The sequence below is a fragment of the Numida meleagris genome, chromosome 1 (assembly GCF_002078875.1).
Source record: "Numida meleagris isolate 19003 breed g44 Domestic line chromosome 1, NumMel1.0, whole genome shotgun sequence".
Taxonomy (NCBI): domain Eukaryota; kingdom Metazoa; phylum Chordata; class Aves; order Galliformes; family Numididae; genus Numida; species Numida meleagris.
In genome coordinates, this window is record NC_034409.1 from 114,228,931 (window position 1) to 114,252,593 (window position 23,663).

Genomic DNA, 23,663 nt, shown 5'->3' on the forward strand with positions numbered 1-23,663 from the left:
AAATCTATATTAGCATTTTAATTTGGATCAAGAGAGCACTTTCGAAGATAATTTCTGGATCATCCATGTTGCAGTGTACAGATCAGACTATTTCAGAGAAAGCTAAACAGAAGGATTGTTCCAGGATGACTCTTAATGCACCCCGACAACCAACAAAAGGTCAATCCAAGGTTCCAGACTATGAACAAGCTAAAAAAAACTCATCAGAAATATATGTAATGTAAAAGTCAGATCACTGCACTGGCTTCTTTGCTTTTCATATCAATCCCTATGACACTGCATTATTTTCAGTCAGACGTAATACTTTAAGAGCATTTAGAAATACTTATGAAACTGTATTGGACTCGCACAGCAAAGTTTTGGTAGCAGGGGTCTATAGGGGTGACCTCAGTGAGCAGAGCCCAGCACTGTCCCATGTCAGGGACACCTTGTTGGTAATAGGCAATAAATTGTATTAATTTCTCTATGCTGTGTCTGTTTTGCTCATGAGAGCAATTGGAAAGCAATCTCCATGTCCTTATCTCAGACTTTGAGCCCTTTTTCCTCATATTTTCTCCTCCCTTTTTCCTTTAAGGGGGGGGAATGAGAGAATGGTTGTAGTGGAGTTTAGCTGACCATTGGGTTAAACGATCATAGAAAACTGAAACTGAGAGATTTGAGAAACCAGAGAAAAGCAAGGCAAAATTCTTTGGAACTTCAGACAAACATCTTTGGTTTAAAAATGTAGAAAGGGAGACATATTCACTGTAACTGTCAATGTATTCATATCATCGTAACTTAGGTAGAAAGGGAGCTTCAGAGATCATCAAGTCCAACCCCTAGCTCAAAATGAAATTTAATAAGAGGCAGCTTAGCAAAGATGTGACCATGTCATTTATTTCTGAGTACAATAAAAGCCCTTTGTAGCCTATTCTGACAGTCTGAGTAAAGAATAATGTTTATATTATCAGTCTATCTACATTCTTCAACATACTATCTGACTTCATGTGAACAACTTTCTAATAATCACAAAAGACCTGAAACCTGCAGATTTATGTAAATAATAACTAAAATGTGTATAAGAAAAGTTCATTTAAAAAATCTATTAACTGTCTTCTGCAATAAGGCAAATACATATCATCCTTTTGGAATTTCCTACTTTGTTGCAACAGACCTTGGAAACAGTGCTGAAATATTAAAGAGTGCTATTCTTTAGAGACCTAGTCATAACAGTGAAATGTAAAAAAGTTCTAATAGCAATTATATCTTGATATAAAGTCTATTTTTACTTTTTGGAAATCAACAGTTAATACACTGATGCATACAAAACCATGTTCAAGCAGCAAGGAATGAACTGATAAAGATGCAGAAATCAAAATCTGCCACTGCCAAAATTGTGCTTTTACAAATACTATGTATGTACACATTAGTGTACATATGAAAACCCCTCCACACACACAGACCACATGTGCAAAAATATCTACTGGAAATGAAAAGCTTAATTCTGCTCCCTGAACCTATTTTGAAGAGAGAGGCCAGTGAAGCAATAGCGTATGCTTTCTTTCATCTTCAACACTGGAAAAGGGCAGAGATTCCCAGTGAATCTCTTACACTGTACATAGGAAGGCAGTAAGTAATTCTTTTCCTGACAAAGAAGACAATCCATTATTTCTATTGAATGCTGTGAGAAAATAAAAGCTGTCCTGGTGGGACACTTTCCTGCTCAAGCTCCTGTAGGGAACCTGCTTTTAGCAGAGGAGTTGGACTCAACGATCTCCAGAGGTCTCTTCCAACTCCTAAGATTCTATGATTTGTAAAAGAGAACTCTCATAGTTCTCTTATAGTTCTTTTAGAAAAGAGAATAGACTATTGTGGTTATTTCATCCATTAAAATATTTTCCCACAGATAACATTTTTCATAAAAGCAACAATGCAGAATATGTCAGTATGTTTCCTTTTGTTACATAAAGAATTACTGATTTCTGATGAAGTACTCTTCATACACTCGTCAAATCTCATCTCTTGTAACAGTAGTAGAATCCTTTAATTTGAACTCAAATTTCCACAAAACAACTCAACAGATCAGTATTATTTTTCCCTCAATTCTTAATTATCAATTGTTTACCCATTACTGGAAGTTGGTTGACTCACAAATGTTATTTAAAATATACAGCTTAGGTCTTTACTTTATAGTCACTTGACAACACTAACTTAAAGGTGATTTATGGAGTTAAAACAGAAAAACACACATGGCACAAAACCAGGCAAGGATCAAGACAGTTCCTGTGTGACTAAATAATCTCCCAATCTTTTATACACTGACACTGCAGCTTGGCAGATTTAAAATGTATGAATGTTATTTACTTTCTTAGCTCATGTCTAGCATAAAAGGTGTTGGAACTGTTCATTTAGATTTCAGTCATATTGTCATGAGGAAAACATATTTTATGAGTTGCTCTCTCTTATTTTAAAGACAGTCTCTTTATACAGTAATACAGCTGGTTCACCAACTTATTTCTCTACAGTTATTTTCAGCCAAAGACATCATGAAAAAACCTTTAGCATTCCCTAATCTCCCTAATAAAGTTTTTTTAAGTGATATTTCATGATTACATTGAATGGTTACTTAGAAATTTGATAAATACTAGACTACAGTGTTGGTGTTAATCTTGAAGTGCTTTATTTAAAACAATGGTTGCCAAACAAATGGTTGCCATTTAGATTTTTGAAGTAAAAAATGGGTAGGAAGATGAGAGATAGATGTTGTGAAATAAAATGATTTGCTCTTTTCACATTAAGGCTAAAGAGGAAATATAAGGATTAATAAAATTAATGAATCAGACCCCAAAATACCACTAAGAAAATAAATGTTTTTCGCTTTTCATCTCCTCATTTAGAATGTTTCTACGATCAGGATACTCTTAATTGCAGGTTTGAACACTTACTTGTAAGCATGGATAATAAAGACAGAAAAAAAATAATTAAAAAAAAACCAACAAAACAAGAAACAGAATAACAGAATTGTGGGGGTTCAAAGTGACCTCTGGAGATCATCTAGTCCAATCTGCTGCTAAAGCGTGTTCCCTACAGTAGGTTTCACAGGAAAATGTCCAGGTGGGTTTTGAATGTCTCTACAGGAGACTCCATAACCTCTCTGGGCAGCCTGTTTCAGTGCTCTGTCACTTACAGCTCAAAGTAAGGAAGTTCTTCCTGTGTTCAGACGGAACTTACTGTGTTCCAGTTTGTGCCCACTGCCCCTTGTTCTGTTGCTGGGCACTGTTGAAATGAGCCTGGCCCCATCCATGTGTCTCCTTATCATTAGATATTTATAAGCACTGCTAAGATCCGCATGTGTAAAGAATCATTTACAAATTGTTAGTGAAATATGATTTTAACTAACTTACAACATTAAACAGATTTTTTAGTTTCAAAAACTGTAACTTGCAGAACTATTTAAACTCTCAAGTGCTTCTATCACAGAAATAGATTTTCTAATATCTCACAAATGAGCGAATACCACTTTGTTTAACTGTATCATCATTGAATATACTGGGGATAAAAATCCTTTCTCCTCCCCATTTGCATGTTGGCTAGCATTAGTTCTAGTGTCTAATAGGCCATTTTAGAGGTTAGTTTTCTTAAAATACCCAAGTATTTTCCAAACTAATCCTGAATTTTACTGGCTTTCCTCTGAACATGTGTCTCTTCCTCATGTTTTCTACTTCTGAAGTGTCTTCCAATAAGCTTCACTGTAAGGTGATGAAAGTCCTCATTGGGAAACACAGCCCAAAGATCAGAGAGACAAGATCAGAGAAGATGTTGCAGTCTTGAGATCAGAGACTGATGATGCAAAAGCAGAATTATTAGCTCATGCTTGTTATTTTACTAAAACTTTATGGTTGCAAAGCAAATAATATTTTTGAAATGATATGACCCTGTTTTATTTTTCAAAAGTGATTTGCATTTTTTAGTGATTTCTAGCTACTGACAAAGGAAGCTAAAATTATGTTATTAAAGTTAAGTACTTGCACATTAAGGCCTTGTGGATTGATAGGATGGTGTTTAATTCATTCCTTCACATGGAATTATGCTTGAGTTAAGCTTTTATGGAAGAAGGAGAGAAGAGGAATAGAAAGAATAGAGCATTTTTGATTAACAAATGAAGAAAATATTGGCAAATTGCAGACTGAAATAACAGGCAAGTGTTAGAAGGACTATATGTTTTTATTTTGTTTAACAAATGAGAAATCTTCAAAATAGCTTCATCCCATTAAAAATTCTAAACAAAGCAAACATGCAAAGACTCTTATTCTAGGCAAACTTACGACTTTAAGTGGAGATTCCAGCAAACTAGTCTTACGCACTTAAACCCTTAGTTCTAGTATGACACCTTTTGTGTTTCTTTTAAAGTGTCCTTATTATGTTATTTTTCTATATGAATATCATTTTCTCTTTAAATCTCAGGTTTACATAATGATGCTTCACTTGATAGAAGAGGGAAGAGAGACAATCTCGAATTTATTTTACCTAGAAAATGTTTAGCCATGGTGATTTACTAGTTTCTTAAAAATAAACTAAAATAAAAACAAAACTACAAAAACAAACAAAAGGACAAACAACAACAACAAACAACCCGTAATAACCTTACTCAAATCAACTCTACATTCTCTAATCTAAGCAAATGTTTAATCCAATGTAGGAAAAACATGCTAACATTAAAGCCTGAGTTGCTAAATATTCTCTTAGGACGCTCAGGAACATTTATTCTATGATAATAGATAGAACTTTGCTCTTTTTTTTTTTTTTTTTTTTTAGATGCAATTGCAGCACTATATGCTGGATATGAAACTGCATCTGGACTCTGGAGATGTAGTTTCTATTAACACTCTTCCACCTGCTCTTTTATCATGTGCAAGTCAGTTTACTTTTGCTCTTAATGTTAACCTTTATCTATCTCATTTTTTAAGTCTTGTGCTCTTGAGATCAAGGCTATCATTGAGTCAGGTTCCCATTTGGTGTAACACATTAGCTACCACAGTGTTTAGTTTTAGCAGAGAGGATCTTTTCATTGTAAACAAAAACTGCTCAGTGTCAGCAGTTTGTAAGTGCAACTGCAAGAGAAATAAAGTCTAACATTAATGGTTTGTTCCTAGCACATCACAGGGTAATTTCCATGATTCATGCCATATATCTTTTTTGGAGAACTTTGGAACAGTTGAAAGAGTTCAGTTATTCTGGATGAGAGAGGATAAGCTGCTATTTAATTTAATTTTTGCCCTTGTATCTCACGTTACTGATGCTTCAATACTTGGATGGGTGCTCCATCTTTTGTCATCAACTTTAATTCATTAATTACTGTGTCAGAAGAAACAGTTTAAACTAGAAAATGCAATTGATCACTGATTTTAAAAATGTAGTAAGAAATGGGATGGAAAGCTTATCATTCTGACCTCATAATTGAATCATGAAAATAATGTTCAAAAAGATTTCCCCATCTGGAGACTACATTACATACAACACACTTTGATTTCTGAAATGTTTTTGAATTTAACTTTCCACTTACAAACTTTCCTAATGAGACAAGATAAAAGTAGTAAAGAGCTACTCATAAGGAGAACAATTTTCCTTATCATGATAGTACACAGATAAATGTACATGCACACAAACAATGAAAATACATACTGCAACATGTGAGGCTTTTAGCTTGCTAAATCTGGAAACTTTGGTATTTGTTTTGTCTGTACTTGCAAGATGAAGCAATAATATTCATGTTGCTTGGGTGTGCTAGGGAATAAATTGTTCTGGCAGTTGATTAAATACCAGACCAAAGCCAAGACATTTAATCAATGCATAAAGCCCTTTATTCCCTGCACATTCCACTGTCATTAATGCAACTGTTACTCTAACAAAAATAAGACACTTATGAACAGCATGCCTTGTAAGTACTCTTATTTTCAAAGCTTTAAACATGATGTCATAGTGACACAACTCATAATCCTTAACATTCACAACTGAATTTCAGAAGAAGAATCTCTGTATACGTGAGACTTCCTTATAAATTTAATATTCTTTTTGTCCCTCACATATTGTTTTTTGACAAAGCTTACTCACATATGCAGAAGAAAACAACTTCAGATAATATCAGAAGTAATTAACCTCATTCTTCCCATCTACATTATTTGTTTCATTGCAGAAATCCATAGGCTATCTTGGCAGCCTATCATTAATGTCAGTTAAGCATCTTGTTTAAATAACCTATGCCATTTTGTCATTTCCTATGTAATGCAGAACACAAATAACAGACAATACTAGATGTGCATGACTTCAGCATGTGGCAAGTATTTGCAAGGATCTGCCTTCTGAGGTTGTTCAAATGATGTATGGAAACATAAGTCTAGAAAATTCCTGGAATTTTTTATATTGTTGTTTATAACATTCTATTTCATCTTTTATGACTGAAATTCACATGTTATATATATATCATATCCTCCTACACTGAATTATATACACTTTGGAAAAAGAATGAAAGAACAATGAAGAATGAACGAAAAAGAATTAGTGATAATGCTACTGGTCACAAATGAACACTCATTTAACAAAAGAATACAAGAGAATAACTATTTCACAGCATTATGCTGTTAGCTTTCTTAATGTCTACCAAAATTCCTTTTTAAGTTTCCTGGAAGGATCTGTTTCACTATATGGCACATATTTTGGGGAACCAAACCTGTTGTTCTATTGTAAAAAAAAAAAAAAAAGTGTTTTTCTTTTCTTTTTTATTTTTTTTTAAAACATCAGAAGGAATTACGCTGTAACCCTGCTATCTAATCATCTGCACAATGCATGCAACTGAATGTGTAATTTTAGTACTGTTTGGAGTGTAACATGTGTTTTACAAGGACAGTTTCACATTGTTTAAACTTTGCAGCAAATTAACAGCTCGCCCAAATAGTAGGTAAGACTCCAAAGGCAGCAGTGATAAACAGGCAGTTTGCTCCTAGCTTACGCGTAGTTTGTTTCCCACCACAGAACTTGGTCAACATCTTACTTGAAAATGTTCCCCCTTCCTCTCTCACATATTTAGTGTAATAGCTGCAGAAACAAAGCAGAAGCTCATGTTTGAGCATCATTTACAATGACTTGACAGACCTTTACAATTACTGCACTCCTAAGCAGAATTCCTTACCCTGTGTGACTAATGCTCAGTTCTGGAAGTGTTAATTAATATATGATGAGATTAAGTATTCACATTGTTGAATTGACTCTGCATTATGAGGCTTAAAATCAGTATGTACAGCTATCTAATTTATCATCTACCCAATGTCTCACTTGTATAAAACTTCCAAGAATTACTGCATTTTCTCTAGAAAATGGAAATCTGTGACTGACAGCGAAATGTTTAAATGATAGCTTACAGGTACACAGTAGGGCTACCTCTGTCAGCTGTCTGTCTAGGAAGGTTCGAAGCCTCAGTCATCATGCTTTCCTGGAGGCATTCTGCTTATTAATTACCTCTGTCAAACATTAGATAAATACTACAATACTGCTTTTTTTTTTTTTTTCCCAAGTGAACTCTAAAATGTATAATTACTGAGCTATATTAATATTATCTATAATTATCGCATATCCATGTATTGACAGTCTTGACTACATATATAAACTAAAATTTCTGCTTTGTTGTAAGATCCTTGTCCGCCAGTTTTTCAAGTTTATAATAATGGTGGCTATAACAGTGTCTGCACAACAGAGGATGGCAGAAAAATGTGGATTCCAACAAGGATTTTTTCGTATTACACTACTTTGAACTAATATTCTTTACTCAGAACAGCATATAAATGATCAGACTTCATTTTTAACACTATGTTACTAGATGTTTAGCCAGATATTTTTGTTTTGTATTCATTATTGAAAATGAAATGATTTTGAAGGCATGATTAAGAATGAGTTACAGTTGTTTTTTTTTGTTTTTTTTTTTTTTAAACGTAGCCTAAAGTTTATTCAAAAGCATTACAGTTATATAAAACAGTGATCTCTAAACTGTTTAAGTTACTTAACTCACTGCTTAAATAATCTTTTATGCAAGTAATACATACTGGAAGAATTTGCTCTAGAACGTGCATGTTCTTAACTTGTGTATCCTCCTCTGCCTCCTTTCCTCCAGAGAAATGGTAATATTTCAAGTTACTGCTGGAAGAGATTTCTCCAGCTGAAGACATTTATTACTAGGAGGAAGCTATCCTGTCGTATTTCCAGAATAAAATTGTGCTTGTGCATACGGTCTGTTCTCACAGTCACAATGGATTAAATGGGGGAGGCAACATTTTAGTGGTCCCCGAGTAGAAAATGTGTATCTTTCAGGCTAGAAAGAAGCAATCTTCCACAGAGATACAGTGGTAAACATAAGAATTCTCAGTAAAGATGGTTAACATTCATTATATCTTTTTTTTTTTTTTTTTTTAATCTTTGGAGTTTTGGCTCCTTTTGAAAAAAGTGCAGATTACTTTTTGCATCCACCACTGTGCTAAATGCATTAATTTGTATAAAGTTTATGATCAACAGAATCACAAATACTGTAAATATTGAAAGACCTTTTTTGGCAGATTCTGCATGCCAAGTCTCCTGAATGTCTCTTAAATGAAGTAGTAACTTGCTAATTAATAAAGCTGAAATGACTGAAAAATAGACCTCTCAGGACTTCAAATGAGAATAGGAAAATCCAGACAGTGTGGTGCAGGATGAATAAACCACCTACATTTAATCACAATATTGCAACATCAGTGGCAACAAGGGACTAAAAAGCAAGTAGGTTGTTTTATGTTACAGTTTGTATGAGACTTTGAGAAAGAGACAGCATTTCCTATAGTTTCCTGAAGTTAGGGTTGCATACAAGAATGCTAAGCCTTTAGTCTTCTACAGAGTATTATCCACTTGTTTACCTCCCACACTACTGTCTTAGAAGGATGCACATGCTGGACAGCCACCATATATCCCACACGTGACACTTGCCATCTCATCTAAATGACTTGATGTCAAGTATGAGAAACTTCAGGGTCCCCCTTGTCCAGAACACCCTGACTTATCCAGCAGCACTGCAATGGTAGGACCAGCATGTAAAAAATGCTGACCTTAAGGCAAAGATATGTATATGCAATCAGAATGATTCTGAGAGTTTGAAGAATGCCGCAGAAATATCTGGATTACACTGTATTATTATGTACATGCAGTCGTATCTTTCATTTTGCACTGAAAGTATATAGCTCTCATGATTGGCATTATTATTTTGAATATAAGCATGTTAGAAGAAGGGAGAAAAAAAATCCTCTGAACTCGTCTATTTTAGTTGATTTTGTTTCATTTGACCTTTGCCAACTTCCCTCATGGAGCTGTGTGGGAGGATTTTTCTCATAAAGAATGGGAAAGTACAGCTTAGAACTACCACTCTAAACAAATTGTACATCATTACATACATTGCTGGCTTATTGCTCTAATTAACAACTAGGCATTTTCTCTCTGGTGAACAACATGAGAGGTTAAGAGTCCCTATTTTTCATTCATTCCCTGCTGAAGATTCCCTGTGACCAAAAAGCCTGATGCTGGGATCTGTACAGTTTTAGAATGAACCCCTAAAGTTAAACATTCTCACAAAAAATAAACAAAAATTTTCTTAGTTAAGGAAAACTGCTAATGGTGGAAAAATGGTGGAATAGGTTTTCAAAAGCAAAGGACAACATTTCAGGCTAGACAACTGTTCTGGTGTAACACTCCCTGAATAATGAACAGGCTTGAGACTGAGGCATTCCTTGGGCCCATAAATGAACATGCACTCTATTTTGGCTTCAGCACCTGAGAGTCAAACACAGAAATTAGCAGTTGCAATGAGCAGAAATTGAGTATTTACTGACATAACAATCCTGTACATCTTACACTTATCTGCGGCAACTTTTCTACTTTAAAGCGGCAAATGAATCAGTGTAACGTTGTCACCAGAAAAGGGACAGAAAGCAAGGGTACTATAAAGGAAATATTTCTGCAGAGGGTGAAGCAGCCAACATTCTGCCATGGGGAAATGTGATGCATCATCCTCAGTGTCACCGCTGGTCTCAATCTACCTGCCTGAGGGCACTGTCTCCAGTGAGACTCCAGTGAGTCTTACATGGTGGCCTAAGAGAACAATACAGACTAGAAATGGGGAAGCTGAACATATAACTATTACATTTCATCACTGTTTTAGGGAAGATTTTAAGGACAAGGGTTCAATATTATTTCGTATAAACCTGAACCTGTACAATTTGTTAATGACTTTTCTACCTTGCATGCCATACAGCCTGCGGTAAAATATAAAAATATAAAATTCAGAGGACAGAAGAATCACAGACGACATATTAATTGTAACAGTGTATATATGCCCCATTAAAATTAAAACCATATAATTCTAACAAGCATGGAATTTGCACATTTAAAGTGCATGGAAAAAAATGTAAAGCAAAAAAAAAAAACTTTGAAGCAATGGAATAGAAAAAGTTTCCGTAATCCTGTCACCTTGTGTGCCTATATTACAATGTTATCTTTATATACCATGAGCACATTTCTTCCTTCCCAATGTTTCCTACAATCAGCAAGCCCCTCTTCTAAATGGTACTGTGGAGGTACAATTGGTACGGATCAATGCACAATGCCCAGTAAACATGCTCTGATCTCTTTTTACTTTCTATCTTACCACTCTGCATGCAGGTCCTGATTCTATTTACTGCATATCCTGAACTGAATACAAAGGATTTAATTTCCTTATAAGCTTGTATATAGTTTTATCACTGCCTATCAAAGGTTTTAATTAACATTTCACCTTTCAAACCACAATATTTGACTGCAATCTCCCAGGGAAATTATTTTTCTTTTTTTTTTTATCTCTCTGCTCAAACTTTAGACAAACAATTGATGAAGAACTTTTTGTTTTACTCAAGAGGTAACAGAAATTTTCTATTTTCAGATTAACTGCTCTCAAGTTTACCTTGACTAAGTGGAATTGTCCTTTAAAAAGATGTGCACAGAATAATCAGCTGAAAAACTTATCTTACTCCATGTGTAACTTACATAAATTCAAGAACTGAGTTCAGCGGTTTGAATGTATTACATAGTACCCCTCTTTACATTCAAGTTAAGACTTTAACAAATACATTACCAGAAAGACTCAAATTATACTTCAAATGAAAATACTTCAGTGTAGAAGGGAATCACAGAATCATAAAATATCCTGAGTTGGAAGCAACTCTTAAGGATCATCAAGTCCAGCTCCTGGCTCCACACAGGACTACCCAAAAATTAGATCGAGAGCACTGTCCAGACTCTTCTTGAATGCAGACAGGTTGGGGCCATGTCTACTGCCTTCTGGTGCAGAGCCTTTCCCTAACCCCCAACCTGACCCTCCCCTGACACAACTCCATGCTGTTCCCTCGGGCCCAGTCACTGACACTAGAGAGCAGAGCTCAGCGCTGCCCCTCAGCCTCCTCTGCTCCGGGCTGAGCAAACAAGGGTACTTCACTTGCTTTTCACACGCCTTGCCCTTCAGACCCTTCACCACCTTTGTAGCCCTCCTTTGGACACTCTCTAATTGTTTTATGTCCATTTTATACTGTGGTACCATAAACTACACACATTACACATGGTGAGGGCATAACAGTACAGTGTAAAGAAGGACAATCACTTCCCTCGACCAGCTGGCAATGCTGTGTTTGATGCACCCCAGGATATGGTTGGCCTTCCTGGCTGCCTGGACACACTGTTGACTGATGCTCAACTTGCTGTCAGCCAAGACCCCCATAACTCTTTCAACAGGGGTGCTCTCCAGCGTCTCATTCCCCAGTCCATATGTGTAGCCAGGGTTGCCCCTTCTCAGCTCTCTGCAAGGCCTCTACACTTCTGATGGAGGTCAACAGTTCCTCCCAATTTAGTATCACCAGCAAACTTGCTCAAAACACCTTCTAGTCCTACATCCAATGAATGAAGACATTAAAGAGAACTGGTCCTAAAATGGAGCTCTGGGAAACCTCACTTGCTATACCTGTAACCTCACTTACCATAACCCTTTGGGCCTGACCCATCACCCAATTGCTCACCTGCCACATTGTATTTTTGTCTAACTATACGCTGGACATTTTGTCCAGAAGGATACTGTGAGAAAAAGAATCAAAAGCTTTACTGAAATCCAAAAAGATAACATCAGTTGGCTTCCCTTGATCAACTAGATGAGTGACTTTGTCGTAAAAGGAAATTAAGTTAGCTAAACAGGAAGAATATGCTCACGGTGCCAAATAGTTCTGCAGTTTATTACAAAAGATAATAACTGCAAGTTCAGGACTTGTTGGAGTTATCAACCCATTCCCAGAGACCAAAATTAAGAACCTCAATCAAAACTCAGAAACTTTGGGAGTGAACAGCTCTCTATGGAAAAGCATTTTCTGCATTGTGTTGATAGAATAGTTCTTTGTTTACTGGAAAAATAATTGTTCCTAAAGTAAATTTCTACTTATTTATGTATTGCTGTAGCATTATTTTAAATGAACAATCTCAAAATACTCTACTCAAGCCCAGCTGTGAGTAGCGACACTGAAAAATCTAATGCCAGTCAGTCCTAGAATATTGGATATCCAATGCTGCTGTAGTGATTTGAGTACAAATCATTATTTAGAAGCTTCATTTTGAAACTTTTTTTATGAGTGTTATGCAGTAACATATTGCAGTACACTTCATGCTACATGTCCCTCATTTGCATTCCAGTAGGAAGACATTGGGCTTGCTGGGACTGAGAATTTGCTCTGATCACATGCTGAATGGCTGCAAAGCCATGGGATCTAGGCACCTTATTATTCTTTCCCTCAGCACTGAATGAAAAGGGTAACTGAAAGCACATTTCCATTAAAAGATAAGGTTCTGTATTGGATTTTTCATTTACATTCACTGTGAAATAAATGATTAAGTAAATATATTTTATAAAATCTTTTCTTTTTCTAAGAATTGACAAACAGAACAATACAGGCAAACTGCAGTCAAAAGCGAAGATGTTAGCAAAGCTGCTTTTAGTATGCAACACAAATAAAGCATTCTCCTTTAAAAACATTTAATCAAATCTTTGGTATCAAAGTACTGTCTTAACAATTCCCATACTTCAAACAATACTGGAAGTATAATGAATATGTGAGGGCTACTCCTAACGTAATGACTCCCTATTTTATTATGTTGGCCAACAACACCAGGGTCAGATGTTAATGGTGCGGCAGTAGGGGTTGAACTTTCCCACCAACATTCTTTTACATGTTATTGTCATGAGACAGATGGCAGCAGAGGGGCAGTCTGACACAATGGCATCTGACGTGGAAGTAAGGATGAAATAAAGGTGTGGAACTGAATTCCTCCATACTGAAAAAATTGCACCCATTGACATTCATCAATGCTTGTTGAATGCTTGTGGAGACCAAAACAGTGAATGTAAGCACAGTGAGGTGGTGGGCGGTGTGTTTCAGCTGTGGTGACAGCAACAGTGATGTGCAAGACAAACCACGACCAGGCACAGTTGTCACACCATGGAATGTAGAGTGTTTAGATTAGCTCATCTGCACAAATCAGCTAATGTTTGTGGCTATGCTGAAAAATAGTTTTGTAGCTGAGAATTTGCTCTATCTGTGATATTATCAGTGATATGTGCTCTTTGTATCTGCTGTAATTTCCACAGAAATAAATAGGAAGCATTACTTTTGGAGCAACTTATGTATACATATCTTCAAATATAAATACATACACACATACATAAATCTATGCATGAAGCAGAAGGGTAGATTACTAAGTAAATATTTAGAAGCATATTTTCTAAAAAATGTGGGAAAGATTATTCATTCTTGTTGGATCAAAAAAGTAACAGTAAGTGAATTCTGCTTTCTGAATGGGTGAGCAGAACCTTAAATACAAGAACACAGAATAACTAATGTATTAAGAAGAACTTGAAGGGGGGTCAAAGGTAGCTCCTATGCACAAATGAAAAGCTGTAGTTTCCTAAATTTTCCCCTCTGGTATTCAAAATATTTCTTTTTGAACTGACAAATTAATCTTTAAATTCCTTTCTAAATATCTATAGCATGCTATGTATAGCACCACTTTTCCTTCCTGCACCATCCCTCTGTCTTCCCTGTCCCTCTCCCTCAAGTCCCGACTAAGGCTGGCCTAAGTATAGAACAGAAATAATTTGTATTTTTCCTAATAGCATATGACTTGCAACATTTCTCCCTACAGTTCTTCAAAGACATGCTTTTATCAAAAGTATTGTTCCATCAGTTATCCTGAACATGTTTAGGAAGGTAAAACACGCAGCAAATCGAAGAGATACAGTGCTGTTGTCTTAATAAACATTTTATTTGTTAAAGTCCAGCTTCCTTGGGATTGAATGTATAATCTTAAACCCTACACTAATCAAAACAAAAACCCCAAGCTGCCTGTCTTTGGCCTGAGGCTAGGTGATACACATGGAAAGAAGTACATAAAACTTCACAAAAAACACAGTAGATTTAGTGTGAATACTGGGCAGAAGTATACCGGGGCCCAAACACTTAGCTGAGATGTTCACAATTATCTCCACTAAATATAAAGTCCAGACAAGACAGACACACATTTCAGGAAAAGAAAACAAAGAAAATGACCAGAAAAAAAGCAAAAAAACCCACAAACCTGACCCCTCCCCCCAAAAAGCACGTCATGAAAATATCATTAAAAATGCATTAGTTCTTACGCTCATTCGAGGAATATCTGTCACTTTATTAGCCCATGATTAAAGGTGAGACACTTTAAAATGTACACTTTGTCCTCAGAAGACAGCCAACTTAATCTCAGAAATTCAGCATCACAGAAATTGACTGTGTAGTTGATTATTCCCTACTGTTAAATCTCTCAAGTTCACCTTATGTTTGAGAGCAGAAAAACCTGTTAAGCAAGGAAAACATATGTAACCATCTATTATTTGTTCTTTTCACTACCTATTGTAAATAACTGAAAATTGAATATAAAAAATGTTTTCTGCTTTTCATACAGCAGCCTAATATCAAGCAAAAAATTCACAATTGTTATAATTTTCCTTTTGAGACTACGTTTCAAAAAGTTCATACATTTATTTTTATACACAATCCTCTAATTTTCATTTTGTAAGTCCATTAAATGCATTCATTTGGAAGCATTTTAATGCTCTGACACCAGGTATATATACAAAACTGAACCCAAATAAAGCAGCTAGACAAAAAACCAATCTTACCTCTTCATATGCTGCAAAGCATTTTAAATAGCTTATGTCAAAATTTGAATGCAAGGATGAAAAAATAAATGCCAGAATAATGGAAAGGTCATGTTATAAAGATTTCTTGCAGACTGACAAATGTAATTTGCATAGTTTTTGTTAATATCAATATGTCATAGAAAAAGTTGAAAGTATGCCCTACAGATAACAACAGTTTAATCCCAAAACAAGTGGATAAAATCCACAGTGTAGCTTCAGAAGGGTCAAACTGGCTCACATGACTTGGCTGTATTCACATAAAAAGTCCATCACAGACAGAAATTAAACCCTGTTGTCAGGCACATTTTCATTAGATGTAACCAGACTGACTTTCATGCCTTTAATTCTCTTCCTTATGCAGTGTACGTGTATGTATATGCTGATGTGTGTTTATAGATAGATGCATATGTATTTATGGACATATTTACATGTGCGCAGTGCGCCTTGCAATAAATGAAAACTGGAGCACCCCTTACTGTCCAGTAATGATTAATTTTCTAAGTGAAGTCTAAATTTAGTACTCAAAGGTTATATCATAATCCTTCCTGCATTAAAAGGCTGAACTAAGATCATGGAGCAAATCTTGATGTCTGATCATCACCTTTTCATCCTTTGCAATTAAACACCTCCAGACCGGTTGGGTCACTCACACCACCTACAAAACTAGCAGAGCCAAGATTAGTTAGATTAGAGCTAATTTGACAGATGGCAGCACTAAGTAAGCAACCAAGATACAATTAGCATTAGTTTTTCTCTGTAGTGGGATTGCCTGCATAATATTATTTACAGTGTTGCAAATAATTTGAGTTGCCAAATCTGCTTGTAGACATTATGTCTGGAAGATATAAATATATATATATTTATATATATTTATATTAATATAAATAATATAATATAATATTATATTACAGATATATATATATATATCTGTAAACCCACCAATTTAAGACTACATTCATCATTAGAATTGGCCAAAAAATTAATTATGAAATAAAGTCACTGCAACATGGATGTTTATTCAGGTAATGTTTATATGTAAACTCTCACTGTATCATAACAGAACAAGAAAGAAATACATTTTTTGGATACAAAGTATTTAGGTATTATTTCATTACTTTTATCAAACCTAAAGCATCTTTGAGGTCTGGCTTGACTGAAAGGAAGAAATCTATGAACAATGTTTGGAGAGAAAACAGTTTTGAAAGTATCTACAAGATGTTTTAGTTATTTGCTTTTGTCTTCTATTTTCTCAAGCACCTGAAAGTACATGATTTACTACTGACTTAAGTATTAAATTTTATTTTAAGGAATTAGCTGCATTTGTATTTTTTAACTTTCACCACTGGTAAAATCATGGCCGTTCACTTTAACTTTGTTACATATTTTTGCCTAGAACTTACACTTTGTTTATAGTCACTCTCACGTATCTAAACAGGACTTGCTCACTTGTATGTGTTCTCCTCTAATTATCTCAGCAATTATATTTGTAAACACCTAAAAACACAAGCCTTTACAATAACTAAATTACAGAAATGTAAATAGAATACTGCAACCACTTATATTAAGGGCAAATTGAAGACAAAGGAGGTGTTACATCATTTAAGGCCACAGTGTACAAGGTACAATACATTATGTTTAAAAGGAGAATTTCTAGTTAAAAAATAAACCTTACTGTAAAGCATGATTTTATAAGTAACAAAGTCACTAGTTACTAAGAGCATCTTCAGTTCAGAAAGATACCTGAATTCCTACATACAATGTACGAGGTGATAAAGATGATTTCTAAATATCATCTAACTGACATACCAATGCAAAACTCTAGCTGAATGAATCTTAAAAACCTATTTCATTTTTTGTAATACAGCTCATTGTAGCACTTTAATATAAATCTGATTCCTGCCTTATTCTCAGGCTCCATTCACATCAGCTTTTATTATACTGGAGCATTACTGGACATACTGTAATAAAAGTTTCCAGACAGGGAAGAAAAAGATGAAAATTGTAAGAAAATATCTGTTTGACAGAATTACAGTATTTTAACTTTTTTTTGCAGCACTGAAGGAGGTAAAGTTTGACAGAAACTAGTATGTACTGACTCCTAAGCCAGGTGTATATGCATATTTATATAAATAATTTCTGGGGGTTTGAGTTCAATATATACTTTCTCTCTGTGTGGCTCATCTAGTTTTGCTACAGCCCGTATAAGCAAGAAGTAACTGTGTGATGTTACAACCACTGAAAGACTTAATAGTTTGTAAATTCTGCTTCCTTGATATTACAGGACACACAAGTTTCAGTATAATGATGCCTGAAATAAAGCACATTGTTTTCTTTCTTTGAAGCACTATGTAAGCTCATACATTTTCTACCAGTTAGCTTAGACCTTGTATTGACAGCTTCAAGCTGAAAGTGATTTCTGTCCTCACTTCTCCAGCTATGGGTGTGCAGCAGTTCCTTGATAATAAGAACTCAGTCTTGATGTTCTGTATTTTCAGCTTCTTAATCAGCTTCTCATCAGAAGAAAAGTGGGGATAAGAAATTAAGGATAAGAGTACTTCAAACAGTTGTGAATAAAGAAGAAGGTTATTTCTTTGCTTCTGAAGTAAAAAGAACTAGACTTCACTACTATCCTCAGTCTAATTTTACTAAAAATATCAACTCCTCTAGGCAATAAAACCTCATGTTTCAACTGCAATCTATTCACTGTAGAAACTAGTTTGGCCAACCAACTAGTCTTTTGATACTGTGCATTTACTGGCATACAGTTAGCTTTTTATTTTTATTTTTTCACTTCCTTTGCAGTTTCTTCTCCTTACTGTTGGCACAGGTAGCAAAGGCACAGAACTGTGAAAGAAGGAGTTTCTGAGAGAAAAAAAAAAAAAAGCAGCAGCCCTAAGTACTGGACTGTTTCACTCCTTCAAGCAAGTCTGAAATGGAAACCAGGAACTATAGCATGGCTTAGGTTGGAGGGGAAAGTAGAGCCCACACAGTTCCAACCCCCTGCCATGGGCAGGGCTGCCCCCCACCACCTGAGACTGCCCAGGGCCCCATCCAGCCTGGCCTTGAGAGCCTCCAGGGATGGGGCACAACTTCTATGGGCAGCCTGTGCCAGGGCTTCATGGCCCTCTGAGTAAGAATTTCTGCCTATAATCTAACCCAAATCTCCCCCTCTATTAGTTTTAAATCATTCCTCCTTGTCTCATCACTATTTTAACCCATAGGCTCTCAAACCTGATCACAGCTCTTTCTCAGAGGCAGCAATTTGCATTCTATCCACCTTTTAATGTAGAAGGCAGCTCCTCAGCCCCTCCTGCCCTGGCTATCCCTTCCAAAGAGCATGTAGCCCTCAGCCACAGTATTCCAGTTGTGCAACTTGTCCTACTATGTTTCTGTGATAACAATTAGGTCATAGTTTTCTAATTCCACCGTAGTTTCCATCTCCTCCTGCTTATTTCCCATGATGTGTGGATTGGTGTAGTGGCAATTCAGCTGGACTATCAGTCACACAACCTTGGAGGAAGAACTGTTTATTCAAAGCACAGTTCTCCTTTTCCCCATTTGCTCTTTACTGTCTGCTATTACATGTATGTCTCTTGCCCCTGATCTCCTACTCAAGTTGTTGCAAGAATCACACTGAACACTGGTTTCTTACTTGGTCTTTTAATTGAGCTTCTCAACTGAGTCTTCAAAGCTAAATAGCTCATAATATCATTCTGAAGGTATATAAAGCTCTCTTCATTAAAAAAAGAAAAAAACTTCTCACATGCACAAAAAAACCACCTAAATCTCATCTCTGCCATCTTCATCTCCATCCTTGACAGCAATTACATCTCTTGTTCTCTAATCTTTCTTCAGATTCTTCTACATATTCTACCAGTAGTGAAGCCTAAAAAGCCTAAAAATATGTTTAGATATTTCTATAGCAGTAGCTTTGGAAGAGCAGATAGAGTACATAATTTTTGCCTGGTGGCATCAATTCAGCCTCTTTTTATTTTTTTTTTCCAGATAATCAGTTTATAGTATAAGAATCTGAAGGAACAAAGGAAGAAAAAGAAACTATTACATTGTTGAGGAATTTATTTTATTTCTGATTAAAATACGATATATATGTTTATCTCTGGAACATAAATAGTTCTGTTCTAAACTTGATCGTAAGTGGGCATCCCAAACTATTTGAAAGTAATCTGTAACAATAAGCATAAAACACTCTGAGATTAAGATTCTGTTTTCTATCAGTAACCACTTTGATCATATAATTGAAAGGTTCCATGAAACAAATTTATATCTGAAACATTGATATAAAACATTAGGCAGAGACTTCTGGATACTCTTCAACTGACACCTGCTTATTCTAGTGGACCTCCTCAAACTGAGAGGCTTTGTAACTCTCCATAAGAGTATTCAGGATCACAAGCTAATCATTATTATTTTTATAATTTATCCTCACTCTACACATAAAAGCACTGACAGTTGGAAATTAAGCATGCGCTACAAAAGCAGGATGTGACTAAAAGTAGATTAGAAAAAGTTCTTACTTAGCTCAAAAGAAATATCTTTAGATAAAACATTAACACAGGTTGTAATAATGAACAAATCTTAAAGAATGACTGATTATCAAAATGAAGCATTTATCCATAACTTTTAGGAAGTTCAATATCAGATATTTGAAGTTTCCTTTGTCTAAAGAGTGAGAGTTATTCATGTTATTTCAAATAATGCTATGGAATAATTGACAAAAATGTTGCTATTTTCATGGCTACTGTTATGCACTTCAAAACATAATAATCTAAACATAAATAAATATTCCCCTTAAGCAGCATAATCTGTAATATTTCCTTAAAAAGAAAGCCATCATGATCAGAAGAAGAAACGTACTGAAAATACTACTGAAGAAACTATGCAATACAAAATCTCTCACAGGTTGTACAAAGAGCTCAAAGAACAAATGTTAAAAACCTCATCTAGTGAAATAATCCTTCACCACACACAATCCAGACAGCATTGCCTCCCTGCACCCCCACATAAAGAAAAGAGTAGTAGATACTAAATATCACGGGACTCTTCAGGTGCTTTCTCGTTCTCCTTGCAACATCAGAATAGCTTCATTATGCAGCTCCTCTCTAGTCCCTCAGCTGCCTTATTCTTTCTTTTTTACTCTACCATGTGCGAGTAGCAACACTGCTTTTATGAATACGTGGAAAGAGTGGAACACTGCTTTATCTGTTCACTTAAGTACAATCAAATGTTTCAAACCCTAGAACAATTAGTAGCAACTCTCCTCTGTAGCTCTTAGGTAGAAATTCTAATTTGCATAAATTCAAATCAAGTTAAAATGTTGTATATATCTGCTAGAAAATAAGAAATTGCCTAGATAATCTTTTTGAATTAAAGGGCTGGAAACAATACCTCAGTATAAAGCATTTTAAAGGTAGAGAAAGAAGCTCTATACCTGTTTTAGAAATAAGGAATAGGAATCTAGTCCAAGTTACGGTGATATGGCTTGATGCCTTGAAGCTTAAATAACTTTGGAAGATATCTGGCATCCAGCCTCCACTATCAGGTTAAACCAACCGTGATTATAGGTTATGTACGTCCATAAACATTTCTGAAACTTCACCATAATAATACTCCATTTGCATTCATGCAACTACTTTACATCAAATAGCACTTTTTTTTTTTTTTTACAGGAAAAAAAATGAATTAAAAGAAACCAAAGAACAAAAGTCATATAAAAAGAAATCCAAATATGAAAAAGGAACTTTTAACTCCAAAACAAAGATTGTAGGATTTAAACCAGAATCAGAAGCAGCAACACAAGACTTACATATCCAGTCCTATGAACCTTATAAATGTTGGATGTTGCTATAAATAACATAAATTTATACAACGTTTTTTGTTGGTTTTTTTTTCAAATATTCCAGGCATTCAACAGTAATTTCTAATTCAGCATGAAAAACTTCAGGGAAGGAAATAGCAAGAGAAGAAAAAAAAGGAAAAAATCAAAAGCCATTTTTCTTTGCACAGAAGTCTCACTATTAAGAGCCATGTTTGATATATGTGTCATTAAAATGCAGTATATTAAAATACAGTACCTTATAACACACGCATAGAGTCCGCTGTCTTGTACCACTGTTGGTCGGAACCAAATGGAATCTTCTTCTTTGCTCATTCTAGTTCCATCAAAAGCTATAGGTTCCTCAAAATCTCCTGGTCCAGAGCTTTTGTACCACATCAAGCTGAGTCCAGCACTTTGGGCTAGGGAGTAATTAGCTCTAATGTATCCATAAAAGAGCGCACATTTTATACGAACAGGTTCTCCCACTAGAACTTGATATTTCTTGTAATCCACAGACCAGTCAGTGCATCCATCAGCTAAAAGAAAAGAGAAGATAAAAAGAGATTACCAAAGGCTTCAGAGACTTCCGCTTATATAGTAAGTTTTGTTCTGGGAGAGTACTGCTTTTAAGAGAAGGCCCATTGAGTGAACAATTGTAGTCTTTTGATCACTGAAAAATTAACTGCATTTCCACACCATTAATTTAATGTACTTTTCTATAAAGAACATAGAAATGCATTTGTGATAAATGTTGGTAATTTCTGAGATAACTGAGCAATTATTCTTTTTATTTTGTGCAATTCAAGTATGAACACCTGAGAAAAATAAGTAGAGAGAACAAACTGTGGTGATCAGGTGCAGGGCCTGGTCAGACAAACTCCTTTTCTTTGTTTCTCCTGCTCTTCCTTTCCCCCGCAAAACCTCCATGGGTCTGCAGAACTCTACGCTTTCTACAACCTCATAAGCTGGGGCAATTGTCTCACAGTCCTATGGACTACAGGGCTCATCCTTCCTGGAAGTGGCACCTGTAGCTTGTTAGCCCATCAGTTAGTGCGAGTGGAAGGTTTGTTTCTTGTGATTGTCTTTCAGTTTAGAAATCCTCAGTCTGATAGCCCATCTGGAATAAACATTCCCACAGTGTCACATGCCCTCACCAATTAGTGTGACTGACCAGACTTATCTTTTCTCTTCTTACTCACTTCCTCCATTTCTTATTAACTCTTGTTACATTGGAAATGGACCTTGATCAAATACCCTCAAAGGAGCAGATACTCTCCTTCCACATAGACTTACAAAAGGAATTTCAACAATAGCAATTCACTATTAAATTCATCCACTCAAAACTTTGCTATTCAGTGTTGGCTAGTTAACCAGGCCCCCACTACAATCACTATAATGCAATCAGTATACCCAAAGGTCAATTTATTCAGTCTTAAAATGTGTGCCTACTGATATAGGCTGGTTTAGCAATAGGGCTTGGTATATTAGCTTAAGGACCAATATATTAGTTTAGCAAAAGGAATCAGTGAGGGCTTAGTTCTAAAACTTTCCAGTTTAGCTTTGCTTGGTGTTTGAACAGCCTTGTTTTTCTCAATGATCCAGCTTCACAGGAGCACTGAAGTCACAGCAAACTACTTTTATCTTTGCATCCACCAGTTGCAAGGTCTTTTTTCATGGGTTTCACATATTTTATTTTCGATTATAGCACACCAAGATAGAAAGTCTCTCATTATGGCATAACAAGCAATGGAAATTCACCAAACTGGAGAAAAAAAAAGCGCAAGGTCAGCCAAAAGTCACTGTGATTAAGCTAATGATGGAAAAATGAGGAGCAAGTAGGTGGTCTAAGACCACCAGAGGCCCCTACCCTGCATGCCAAAAGGGACATTAGCATATACTAATGAGTTCTTGGAAAAGAATGAATAAGTACGTCAATGTATATCTTAACTGTTTAAATGCAGAACTTGAACTCTGAGCACACAAGCTTAATTTGTCAAATCACCTGGTACATATCATGAAGAATAAAAGAATGCCACTTTTTAAAACCACATTGAAGTTAGAGAGTTTTCGTCCTAGATTTTGGATGGCACTATGACTGGTATAAAGATTTGGTCTTTGAATTTGCCACTTTCCTTTGTTAACCATAAGAGCTTAGTTAACTTCAAGAGCTTACCCAGATAGCTTTTCCACAGCTAAATTCACATTCAATGCCTCTCACCCTAGAGTTTGTTGAATACTGACTTTAATGGAGAATTCAAGCCACTGTGCAAGATAAGGCTGCATTAGCACGTTACAAATAAAAAAATAATTTTCATTTCTAATTTGTGAGAATAGAATGACAGATAGTGATTTTTGAGATTTATGTAGGCCACTCCAAAAGTAATGCCTCCTATTTATTTCCATGGAAACTATAACAGATACAAAGAGCACAATAACAATATTTGATAAAGCACATTCTCAGCTACAAAAAACAGTCACCACCACGAGTTATGCATTTTTGCCAGCAATGAACAAGAACCTGTACGCCGCACTTATAAA

At 35.5% G+C, this 23,663-nt stretch overlaps 1 protein-coding gene across 1 annotated transcript in view; it reads right to left on the reverse strand.

The window, feature by feature from the left end:
• LOC110400257 (interleukin-1 receptor accessory protein-like 1) overlaps positions 1-22,333 on the reverse strand; it is a 167,281-nt gene extending 144,948 nt beyond the window's left edge. The window contains exons 1-2 of the mRNA XM_021400026.1: positions 22,321-22,333; positions 21,382-21,661 (exon numbers count right to left, since the gene is read on the reverse strand). Of these exons, the coding sequence (XP_021255701.1) occupies positions 21,382-21,661; positions 22,321-22,333 (293 nt within the window). The remainder of the gene's footprint in view (positions 1-21,381; positions 21,662-22,320) is intronic.